This window comes from Rana temporaria, chromosome 10, assembly GCF_905171775.1.
Source record: "Rana temporaria chromosome 10, aRanTem1.1, whole genome shotgun sequence".
Taxonomy (NCBI): Eukaryota; Metazoa; Chordata; class Amphibia; order Anura; family Ranidae; genus Rana; species Rana temporaria.
In genome coordinates, this window is record NC_053498.1 from 7,742,116 (window position 1) to 7,754,890 (window position 12,775).

The 12,775-nt window shown below is 44.0% G+C and overlaps 1 protein-coding gene across 1 annotated transcript; it reads left to right on the plus strand.

The window, feature by feature from the left end:
* Window positions 1–1,341: 1,341 nt before the first annotated feature.
* Window positions 1,342–6,051, plus strand: LOC120916245 (interferon-induced transmembrane protein 10-like). The gene is made up of 2 exons (XM_040327116.1): window positions 1,342–2,486; window positions 5,763–6,051. The coding sequence occupies exons 1-2, from the start codon at window positions 1,854–1,856 to the stop codon at window positions 5,925–5,927; spliced, it is 798 nt and encodes a 265-aa protein (XP_040183050.1). The 5' UTR covers window positions 1,342–1,853; the 3' UTR covers window positions 5,928–6,051.
* The last annotated feature ends 6,724 nt before the right edge of the window (window positions 6,052–12,775 follow it).

Sequence of the window (12,775 nt, forward strand, 5' to 3'; positions counted from 1 at the left end):
TAGGGCTATCTATGCGTAACTGATTCTATGAATCAGTCGCATAGATAGGAACAGAGATACGACGGCGTATCACCGTCGTATCCCTTTTGTGAATCTGGCCCTTTGTGTCTTATCCTGTAATTCATTTTCTTACAGCCATCATTCAGCAAGAATGCTGCTTTCAAAATCTCCAATCACGTCACTTCCGGTGACTCTTCAGTAGCTGTAATTGGAGATTTTGACGAGTTACCTGTTTTCACAAAACACCGGCAGCGTATATACACTCTGGTACCCAACGAGCCGGCCATCTTGACAGAACACCAGGTAAGGAGGAAAAAATTTGTCGCCACCTTGGAGGCGGCCATTTTGTTGGTTATAAGCGGCCGAGGCTTAAAATGTTTACTCGCCGACGGTGGTTTGTGAAAATCTCAAAAATTTTGAAATCTCCAATTATTGATGCTGGAGAGTAACCGGAAGTGACATGGTTGGAGATTTTTGATGAGCTCTTTCGAGAGAACACCGGACACATTCACCCCCTTCCTGCCCAGGAAAATTTTCAGCTTTCAGCGCTGTCACACTTTGAATGACAATTGCGCGGTCATGCAACACTGCACCCATACGACATTTTCATTTCTAGAGGCCATAAAATGCCTAAAAACCTTAATAAATACATTTTAATAGGATAAGGTCACTTATTGAACTCAAACATATTTGATAAAGTAACATTTTAGAGAGTGGAGCTCTTCACCCATATTTGATGCGGGAAATGCTCTCAAGTTAACCTATGCTGGAAAGTTTTGGAACCCCCCCTACCCGATTCAGGGAAACTGCTCCATGAATTTGGTCATGTGCCATCGAGTGGCGGCTGGTGGTTTTTTATTTTAGGGGGCTGCAAACAACCACCTCCCGGCGGCTTCTGCCTTGCGTCTCCTCCCACCTCCTCTTTAGGTGTCCAAAAGGATTGCCTGTCCTTTCAGCCAATCGGGTGATGGGTCTCACGACCCCGCTTCCTGATTGGCCCAGGAGGAGAATCAGTGTGACAATAGTGAATATTGTCAGATATTTGTGAAGCTCTAGACTTTGGTCTTCAAGACAATCTCACACCATCCTTCCACATTGCCGAATTATGCCGAGAAGGCCCTTCCAGGGATGGACACCACACAGCCAACGTTCTTGAGATGCTTGATCGACATATTTTTTGTGCAACAATGATTTTCAGAAGGTGGAACAATTCCTTCGCTGTTCATCAACATTTTTTCACTGTGTGTGACGGGTGAGGAATGTATTCTTTACTGGAAATAAGGTGGCTGGGTCCGCCCAGTTCTCTCTTTAGGGAAGTTTATCGTAAATTATAAACTTCTGAGGGAAAATCACACAACTGGTTAAAAAGCCGAGGTGAAGTACCTGAAGAAGAAAGGAAGGGTGCCGGCAAATTTGTTGAACCCAATAGTCTTCAGAGGTCCATGGAGGGCGATTTTTGTGAAGCTCTAAACTTTGGTCTTCAAGACAATCTCACACCATCCTTCGTCATTGCCGAATTATGCCAAGAACAGGCCCTTCCGGGTATGGACACCTCAACATATTTTTGTGCAACAATAACTTTCAGAAGGTAGAACAATTCCTTTGCTGTTCATCAACATTTTTTCACTGTAAGTGACGGGTGAGAAATGTATTGTTTACTGGAAATAAGGGAAAATAAAGTTTCAGGTGGCTGGGTCCGCCCAGTTCTCTCTTTAGGGAAGTTTATCGTAAATTATAAACTGGCCAACTTCTGAGGGAAAGCCACACAACTGGTTACAAAGCCGTGGTGAAGTACCTGAAGAAAGTCAGGGTGCCAGAAAATTTGTTGAACCCAATAATATTCAAAGGGCGTCATGTCCTTAGAGGACAATTTGTATGAAGCTCCAGACTTTGGTCATCAGGACAATCCCCCATCATGCTACGAACAGGCCATTCCAGTGATGGACACCCAACAGCCAACATTCTACCCAGGTCCACCGGAATATGTTGAAGTACTTCCAGACTTGCCACCAAGAGGTATCGTCAATCCTCCTCCAAATCTAATCAACAACCCCAGTGAAGGAGCTTTCTCTAAGCCTACGGTGATCCCTTCTCAAAGATGGACTTATCCGCAAGAAGTGGGCATATCTCGTCAACAACCCAACAACAACCAGCAAATAATTCAAAGGCCTCCTCCAATGCATAACCCAGAATTCTTAACACAAACAGTGCCCAGGACGGTCTTTCTTCAACCCATGGTGTATCCTTCACCCCAATCTGCCATGACTCCCGGAATGATGCCACTACAGCAGTACCCTCAGAACTGTGCAGTTCCAGGCACAATGGTCATTAATACTGTCCAACCAACGATGGTGACCACACAAACTACAATGATCTCTACTCAAGGACAGGCACCCCCTTGCCGGGACTATTTGCCGTGGTCCATCGTGAACCTTATATTTTGTTGTTTAATTTTTGGGATAGTGGCTCTTGTCTTCAGCCTCCAGGTAAGAAGTGTTGGTGGGTTTGGTTACTGTTGACCTTAAATGTCCTTCAGTACTTATGAACATTAGTGCTATAGCATTCTCTTTGCTCATGACGTAGATTTCCACTGGTTGTTCACACGGCAGTGGAGAGCCAGCACCGTAACATCAATGCCAACAGGACCAGGTTGTGCCCATTTTAGCATGTGGCAGTAAGCAGATATTCAGTTGTTGTTTGTATGGAGCAAGGCCGCCATCAGGAATTATGGGGCCCCTTACACAGCTTCAGGCATGGGCCCACCTGGAGCGGAGAACCGGGGGGGGGGGGGGGGGTGTGCTGCCGCCTGAAATTGAGAAGCGGGGGGGGGGCCTTTACAAAAAAAGAAGAAATAAAAAATGGGGGGTAGCCATCCGGGGCCCTGGGGTCCTTTGGGCCCTTTAATAAAAAGAAATAAAAAAAAATATATTTTTTTTTAAAAAGGGGGTTGCCATCTGGGGCCCTGGGGACCCTTTAAAAAAAAAAAAAAGAAGAAATAAAGAAAAATATATATAAAAAAAAGGGGGGTAACCGTCCGGGGCCGTGGAGACCTCTGGGCCCTTTAATAATAATAATAAAAAAAAAAACTGGGCCCTTTAATAAAAAATAAATAATATATATATATATATATATATATATATATATATATATATATATATATATATATATATATATATATATATTTATATATATATATATAAAAAATAAACATTTATAAAAAATTTAATAAAAAGGGGGTTGTCATCCAGGGCCCTGGGGACCTCTGGGCCCTTTAATAAAATAAAATAAAATAAAAAAATAAAATATATAAACAAAAATTTAAAAAATAAACATTTATAAAAAAAGGGGGGTTTGCCACATGGGGCCCTGGGGACCTCAGAGCCCTTTAATAATAAAAAAAAAATATATATATATATATATATATATATATATATATATATATATATATATATATATATATATAAAAAGAAATAAAAAAAGGAAATAAAATAAAAAAAATATATATTTTTTTATAAAAAAAAGGGGGGTTGCCATCCGGGCCCCTGGGGACCTCTGGGCCCTTTAATAATAATAATAATAATAATAATAATATATATATATATATATATATATATATATATATATATATATGTGTGTGTGTGTATATATATATATATATATATATATATATATATATATACACACACACATATATATATATATATATATATATATATATATATATAAAAGAAATAAAAAAATATATAAAAAATGAATAAAAAAAGGGGGGGTTGCCATCTGGGGCCCTGGGGACCTCCGGGCCCCTTACAGGTGTACTGCCTGTACCCCCCTCCTGTTACTCTCTAATTACCATAGATAGATTCATGCATTCATGCAGGTGTCCGTCCCCTTTTCTGGGCACCTGAATTTTTTTTTCTGTTTTTGGAAGCACCTGATTAAAACCTTTGGCTCTAATAGGCATCCAAAAAAAGTCAGAAGCAGGGGTTGCCTTTTCACTCAGCTCAATGTTAGCAAAGCCGAAGGAATTCGATCTTAGCCAGCTGGAGTTGTCTGGGCGGGGGGGGGGGGGGGCTGTCTCCTTGGATTGTTTGGTGTCAGGATAAATGATCAGAATCGACTCATGCAGATAGCAGAGGGAGATAAGGAGATCTAGAAATCACGCCCAGTGCTCTGGATTGAGGCAAGCACACACTATAGAAGGAGGTGCCTTTTTTTTTTTCATTTTTCATTTCAAAGGTTTACAAAGACTTTAATTAACCACTTCAATACCGGGGGGCACTTACGCACCTTCCTGCCCAGGCCAGTTTTCAGCTTTTAACGCTGTCGCAATTTGAATGACAATTGCGCGGTCGTGCAACGCTGTACAAAACACATTTTTTAACATTTTTTTCCCACACATAGAGCTTTCTTTTGGTGGTGTTTGATCACCTCTGCGCTTTTTATTTTTTTGCGCAACAAATCAAAAAAGACAGATTTAAAAAAAAAAAAACGTTTTTATTTGTTTCTGTAATTTTTTTTGTAAATAAATGTTTTCTTCTTCAATGACGGGCACTGATATGGCTGCACTGATGGGCACTGATGAGGTGGCACTGATGGGCACTGATGAGGTGGCACTGATAAGCACTGATGATGGGCACTGATAGGTGGCACTGATGGGCACTGATAGGTGGCACTGGTATGCAGCACTGATGGGCACTCATAGGCAGCACTGATGGGTACTTATGAGTGGCACTAATGGTTACATATAGGTGGCACAGATGGGCACTGATAGGTGGGCACTGATGGCTGGCACTGAGGGACACTAATGAGTGGCACTGATTACTCTTGTGTGGCATTGCTGGGCATCCCTTTTTTATGTACTATTATGGTGCCAGTCAGTGCCCATTTGTGGGCACTGATTGGCATATGTTGGGCATGTTTTGGAACATGTGGATGGCCATGGGGGATGTACCTGGCCATCCACACGTTGAAGGCTTCCCTGGTGGTCCAGTGTGGGCATCCGAAGGGGGGCTGCTGATGAACAATCAGCACAGACCCCCCCCCATCAGGAGAGCCGCCGATTGGCTCTCCTCTACTAGCGTCTGTCAGACGCAAGTGAGGAAGTGCCGATCAACGGCTCTTTAGGGTGACCACATTTCCAAATTACCATTCAGGGACACCCTCCCTTCCAAAAAATCAGCTAGTGGTGTAACGAATCACAGCACAGTGATTGGACACAAGAGGCGGGATTTATGATTTCTCCAATCACAAGCAGGGGGCGGGGACTGTGCTCCTCCAGGCATTCCCTGCCAGGACAAGTACTGTCATTGAGTAAAGCGGTGATGGGGCGGCCTTTTTTGGGGCATTCGTTTGGCTTGGGGTGGTGGCTGTGTCAGTTTCATTTCATTGTCCTGGAATGAAGGTGCCCGGGACAGACCTGCAAAATGCGGGACTGTCCCGGGCAATCCGGGACACGTGGTCACCCTACGGCTCTTCCTGTTTACATCCTGATCAGCCGTGATTGGTCACGGCTGATCACATGGTAAAGAACCTCCGTCAGAGTAGAGGTGTGTCAGGCTGACACGCTGCACCACCGATCGCCGCGATGCGCGCCCCCCACGGGTGCGCGGCGGCTTGTTTCCTGGATAACAGAACCACTTCCCGGAAGTCAATTTGCTGTTGACTGGGCGAGAAGTGGTTAAAGACTGACAGGTTCTCTTTAACTGAATCTAAATTCTTACAGCATTGCAGCTCCACATTACAGACCTCATTCTGTTTTACAGACACGTTCCGCTAAGAAGTATCAGGACTGGGAATCAGCGCAGAGGAAATCCCGCGCCGCTCTCGGCTTCAACTTGGCCGCCATGTTGCTGGGAATTGCCTTGATTATTATTGTGCCTGCCGTGTACTTCACCCGCCCATACTACTACTACTATTACTATGGCTAACTGCACACCCATCTACACAAGGGTGGGGGCAATACTAACGCCAATTGGAATTTAACCACTTCAGCCCCGGAAGAATTTACCCCCTTCCTGACCAGGCCATTTTTTTTTGCGATTCGGCACTGCGTCGCTTTAACTGACAATTGCGCGGTCATGCGACGTGGCTCCCAAACAAAATTGACGTCCTTTTTTCCCCACAAATAAAGATTTCTTTTGGTGGTATTTGATCGCCTCTGCGGTTTTTATTTTTTTGCGCTATAAACAAACAAAAAAAAAAGCCGTACATTTTGGAAAAAAAGATTTTTTACTTTTTGCTATAATAAATATCCCCAAAAAATATATAAAAAAATAGTTTTTTCCTCAGTTTAGGCCGATACGTATTCTTCTGGTAAAAAAAAATCGCAGTAAGCGTTTATTGATTGGTTTGCGCAAAATTTATCGTGTCTACAAAATAGGGGATAGTTTTATGGAATTTTTATATATTTTTCTTCTTTTTACTAGTAATGGCGGCGATCTGTGATTTTTATCAGGAATGCGACATTGCGGCGGACACATCGGAAACTTTTGACAAATTTTTGAGACCATTTATACAGCGATCAGAGCTACAAATTGCCACTGATTACTGTATAAATGTCACTGCCAGGAAAGGGGTTAACACTAGGGGGCGATCAAGAGGATGAGTGTTTCTTAGGGAGGTGTTTCTAACTGTAGGGGGAGGGGACTGCCTGGGGGAGGAGACCGATCGTTGTTCCTATATACTAGAAACACACAATCTGTCTCCTCTCCCCTGCCAGAACGGGGATGTGTGTTCTGGCTCTGTCAGGAGTGATCGCGGGTGCCCGGCGGACAGGGCCGCCATCAGGGGGGTACAGGCATTACACCTGTAAGGGGCCCGATGGTCCCCAGGGGCCCGACCGCCCCCCGCTTTAAATTTGTTTTAATTAATTTTTTTCCGTTTGACCCTGCACCTTTAGAAACTTGCAAGAGGGGTCCACTCCCCCCCCCCCCGTTTTGTTTTTACAATTTTTTTGTCTGACCCCCCCCACCTTTAGCAACTCAACTCGCGGGAGGGATGTCGCCTCCTTTTTTTTTTTCGTCTGGCAACTCGCAACGGGAGAGAGAAGAGAAGACTTGACTTGACTATGTTTTGTTCGTTACTACAACCCCCCCCCCCCCCCCCCCGTTTTGTTTTTACAATTTTTTTTGTCTGACCCCCCCACCTTTAGCAACTCAACTCGCGTCAGGGATGCCGCCGCCCCCCTTTTTTTTCATCTGGCAACTTGTGTGGGAGAGAGAAGAGAAGATTTGACTTTGTTTTGGTCATTACCACAAACCCAAACCCCGTTTTGTTTTTACAATTTTTTTTTGTCTGCCCCCCCCACCTTTAGTGACTCAACTCGCGGCAGAGATGCCGCCGCCCCCTTTTTTCATCTGTCAACTCGCGGCAGGAGAGAGAAGAGAAGACTTGACTTTGTTTTGGTTCGTCAGCACAAACCCCCGTCCTGCTTATCATCTCGCGGCAGGAGAGAGGAGGGCCCCCCCCACACGTTCTCAGCTCCGGGGGCCCTGCCTAAAGCTGTGTAAGGGGCCCCAAAATTTGTGATGGCTGCCCTGCTGGTGGACATGCCCCCTATACCCCTTAAAGTGGCCGCCGTACAGCTACGGCGATTTACACAGGGCAGCCATTCTGCCACCGTGAAACCGTTTTACGGCGGTCGGCAAGAGGTTAATACATTTTTGAAGAATCTCTCTGTCAGTGTACTCATCTGAGTTCCCAACTCTGACTTTGTAGCATTGGGTGGAATAGGGGAGGAGCCACCGACCCACCGATCTACACAAGGGTGGTGGTGGTGGGGGGGGGGGAGAAACAATACTAACTTCAAATGTAATTTAATAAATTTTTTGAAGAATCTCTCTGTCAATATAAACAAAGTTCCCAACTCCGACTAGAGTTTTTTCTTTTTGTAGTTTTGGGTGGAATAGGGGAGGAGCCACCGTCCCGGCAGAACCTCAAACTGCAATAAATACCTGCCAGGGGTTCTCACTCTTTTCTGCTTCATCCATAATAAAAATTAAAAAAATAGCCGGGCTTTGTCAATAATCTTGTTTAATTTGTAAATAAAAATTATCTATTTAATTATTGTTTTTTTTATTGTATATTTAATGGGGAAATCACGTACTTTGTACTTAGTAAATTGTGCTCTCGTTGTGATAATTCTGCGGTCTGTCAATAAACTGAACACAATACGGTGTCTATGGGCCAGATTCACAGCAGAAATACGCCGGCGTATCTACTGATACGCCGGCGTATTTTCAAATTTGCCGCGTCGTATCTTTAGTTTGAATCCTCAAACCAAAATACGACGGCTTTTGGCATCGATCCGACAGGCGTACGCCTTCGGATCGTAGGTGTAATACTCCGGCGCCCGCTGGGTGGAGTTCGCGTCGTTTTCCGCGTCGGGTATGCTAATTAGCTGTTTACGGCGATCCACGGCGGTACGCGCATCCGTCGCATTCTCTTACGTCGTCACTAGTCGGCTTTTCCCGTCGTAAAGTTACACCTTCTATTTAGGTGGTGTAAAATTAGACTAGCCATGTTAAAGTATGGCCGTCGTTCCCGCGTCGAATTTCAAATTTTTTTTTTTTGCGTAAGTCGTCCGGGAATACGAAAGGACGTAACGCACGTCGCCGTTCAAAAAACACGTCGGGGCGCCGTAATTTCGCGCAAAGCACGGCAGGAAATTTCAAAACGGGAGCGCGCCTAATTTAAATGATACACGCCCCATTTGAATTAGGCGGGCTTGCGCCGGACGGATTTACGCTACGCCGCCGCAAGTTTACAGGCAAGTGCTTTGTGAATCAAGCACTTGCGCTTAAAACTTGCGGCGGTGTAACGTAAATGAGATACGTTACGCCGCCGCGCAGCTACGTGAATCTGGCCCTATGTGTCTTATCCTGTAATTCATTTTCTTACAGCAGTCATTCAGTAAGAATGCAGCTTTCACTATCTGAGAGTCAGATTACCAAGAGAAAGAACAATGACAACATTTCCAGAAACAGTGTAACATATTACATAGTTGTATAGTTACATATTGTTACATAGTTGGCAAGGCTGAAAAAAGACACAAGACAATCAAGTCCAACCTACTGTATATGTGTGATTATCTGTCAGTATTACATTGTATATCCTGCTGCAGTATTTGTAGCTGCTGACTTAAAAAAGAAAAGAAAAGAAAAAACAGTGGAGCTCCGCTTTAAGCAAACAAGTTGTAGTGGCTCTAAACCACCAGTAGGTGTCAGAATTCCTACAGAACAAGAATAACCTAATGCTGTTGAATACAACACAACACAAATACATAAAGGGGCAGATCCAGGTAGCTTTTACGGCGGCGTATCTCCAGATACGCCGCCGTCATTTGAAATCTGATACGCTAAAAAAATAGGCTTCCTCCGCCGACGTAACTTGAATGCGGCGGCGTATAATTGTGTGCAATATTACGTTGACCGCTAGGGGCGCTTCCGTTATTTTCGGCGTAGAATATGCAAATTACCTAGTTACGTCGATTCAGGAACGTACGTGCGCCCGGCGGTAGTTTTTTAGGTTGTTTGCGTTAAGGCATAACGTTGCTCCTGCTATTAGGAGGCGCAGCCAATGTTAAGTATGGACGCGTTCCCGCCTCGAAAATTTGAATTTTTTTTACGTCGTTTGCGTAAGTCGTTCGTGAATAGGGCTGGACGTAATTTACGTTCACGTCAAAAAACCAATACGTCGCTGCGGCGTACTTGAGAGCAATGCACACTGGGATATGTACACGGACGGCGCATGCGCCGTTCGTAAAACACGTCAATCACGTCAGGTCATCACACATTAGCATAAAACACGCCCCCCCTTCCACATTTGAATTACGCGGGCTAACGCCGGTCCCATTTACGCTACGCAGCCGAACCTTTACAACCCCTTTAAAGCCTTAACCACTTCAGCCCCGGACCATTTGGCTGGCCAGAGACCAGGCCACTTTTTGCGATTCGGCGCTGCTTCGCTTTAACTGACAATTGTGCGGTCGTGCGACGTGGCTCCCAAACACGTGGCGTCTTTATTTTCCCACAAGTAGAGCTTTTTCTTTTGGTGGTATTTGATCACCTCTGCGGTTTTAATTTTTGCGCTATAAACAAAAATAGAGCGACAATTTTTATAAAAATTCAATATTTTTTACTTTTTGCTATATTAAATATCCCCAAAAAATATATATAAACATATTTATTTTTCCTCAGTTTAGGCCGATACGTATTCTTCTACATATTTTTGTTAAAAAAAATCGCAATAAGCGTTTATTGATTGGTTTGCGCGAAAGTTATAGCGTTTACAAAATAGGGGATAGTTTTATAAAATTTTTACTACAAATTTTTTTTTTTTTACTAGTAATGGCGGCGATCAGCGATTTTTATCCTGACTGCGACATTATGACGGACACATCGGACACTTTTGACACCACTTTGGGGCCATTGTCATTTTTACAGCGAACAGGGCTATAAAAATGCACTGATTCCTGTAAAAATTACACTGGCAGCGAACGGTTAATCTGTAGGGGGTTCTGAAGGGGGCTAAGTGTGTCCTAGAGAGTGATTCTTACTGTTAGGGGGCTTGGCTTGCCGTGACATGTCACTAATCACTACTCCAGATGAGAGGGAGCAGACCTGTCACTAGGAAGAACGGGAAGATGCTGTGTTTACACTGAAATTTCACCGTTCTCCAGCTCCGTGACACGATCACGGGACACCGGCGGACATCGAGCCCGCGGGTCCCGCAGGCATGGTCACAGAGCTTGCGACGGGGTCGCGAGCACGCCCACAGGGCGGGCAAATTAAAGGGGAAGTACCTGTACGCCCATTTGCCTGTCCGTGCCGTTCTGTCGACGTAAATCTGCGTGCGGCGGTCCTTAACCACTTGGCGACCGCCGCATGTATATGTATGTCCACAGAATGGCACGTACAGGCATATGGGCGTACCTGTACGTCCCTGCCTAGACGTGGGTCGGGGGTCCAATCGGGACACCCCCTCTACATGCAGCGGTCGGATACCCACAGGGAGTGATCTGGGACGACGGCGCGGCTATTCGTTTATAGCCGCTCCGTCGCGATCGCTCCCCGGAGCTGAAGAACGGGGAGAGCCGTATGTAAACACTGTGGCGGCTGCATCGATCGAGTGATCCCTTTTATAGGGGGACTCGATCGATGACGTCAGACCTACAGCCACACCCCCTACAGTTGTAAACACACACTAGGTGAACCCTAACTCCTACAGCGCCCCCTGTGGTTAACTCCCAAACTGCAACTGTCATTTTCACAATAAACAATGCAATTTAAATGCATTTTTTGCTGTGAAAATGACAATGGTCCCAAAAATGTGTCAAAATTGTCCGACGTGTCCGCCATAATGTCGCAGTCACGAAAAAAATCGCTGATCGCCACCATTAGTAGTAAAAAAAAAAAATATTAATAAAAATGCAATAAAACTACCCCCTATTTTGTAAACGCTATAAATTTTACGCAAACCAATCGATAAACGCTTATTGCGATTTTTTTTTACCAAAAATAGGTAGAAGAATACGTATCGGCCTAAACTGAGGAAAAGAAATGTTATATATGTTTTTGGGGGATATTTATTATAGCAAAAACTAAAAAATTTTGCATTTTTTTCAAAATTGTCGCTCTATTTTTGTTTATAGCGCAAAAAATAAAAACCGCAGAGGTGATCAAATACCACCAAAAGAAAGCTCTATTTGTGGGGAAAAAAGGACGCCAATTTTGTTTGGGAGCCACGTCGCACGACCGCGCAATTGTCTGTTAAAGCGACGCAGTGCCGAATTGTAAAAACCCCTTGGATCATTTAGCAGCATATTGGTCCGGTCCTTAAGTGGTTAAGCGGTTAACCGGAAAAAGGAAACTTTAATCGTATATTTGAACCCAAACATGTTTGATAAAGTAGCATTTTAGAGAGTGGATATCTCTCCACCCACAATTGATGTGAAGAAAAGCTGCCAAGTTAATCTATGCTGGAAAGTTAGGGCCTCCTCCCCTATTCAAGGAATCTGCTCCAAGTGTTCCCGGGAATTTACCTTGGTCATGTGCCAAAACTCATCATCCGTTGTGCAACTATTTAACCACTTCCATACCGCGCCTATTCTGGCACTTCTCTCCTACATGTAAAAATCATAATTTTTTTTGCTAGAAAATTACTCAGAACCCCCAAACACTATATATGTTTTTTTTTTAGCAGACACCCTAGGGAATAAAGTGGCGGTCATTGCAACTTTTTATCTCGCACGGTATTTGCGCAATCATTTTTCAAACGCCTTTTTTTTGGGGGGGGGGGGACGGTTAAATGAATTAAAAAAATAACAAAACAGTAAAGTTAGACCATTTTTTTTGCATAATGTGAAAGATTATGTTGCGCCGAGTAAATGGATACCTAACTCGTCACGCTTTAAAATTGCGCACACTCATGGAATGGCGCCAAACTTCGTTACTTAAAAATCTCCATAGCCGACGCTTTAATTTTTTTCACAGGTTACCAGTTTAGAGTTACAGAGGAGGTCTAGTGTGGGGGGGGGGGGGGGGGGGCTGCCGCAAATTGAGAAGCGGGGGGCCCTTTACAAAAAAAAGAAGAAATAAAGAAAAATATATATTAAAAAAGGGGGTTAACCATCTGGGGCCCTGGGGACCTCTGGGCCCTTTAATAATAATAAAAAAAAGAAACCTCTGGGCCCTTTAATAAAAAAAAAAAAAAATATTTAAAAAAATAAATTAACATTTATAAAAAAAAAGGGGGTTGCCATCCAAGGCCCTGGGGA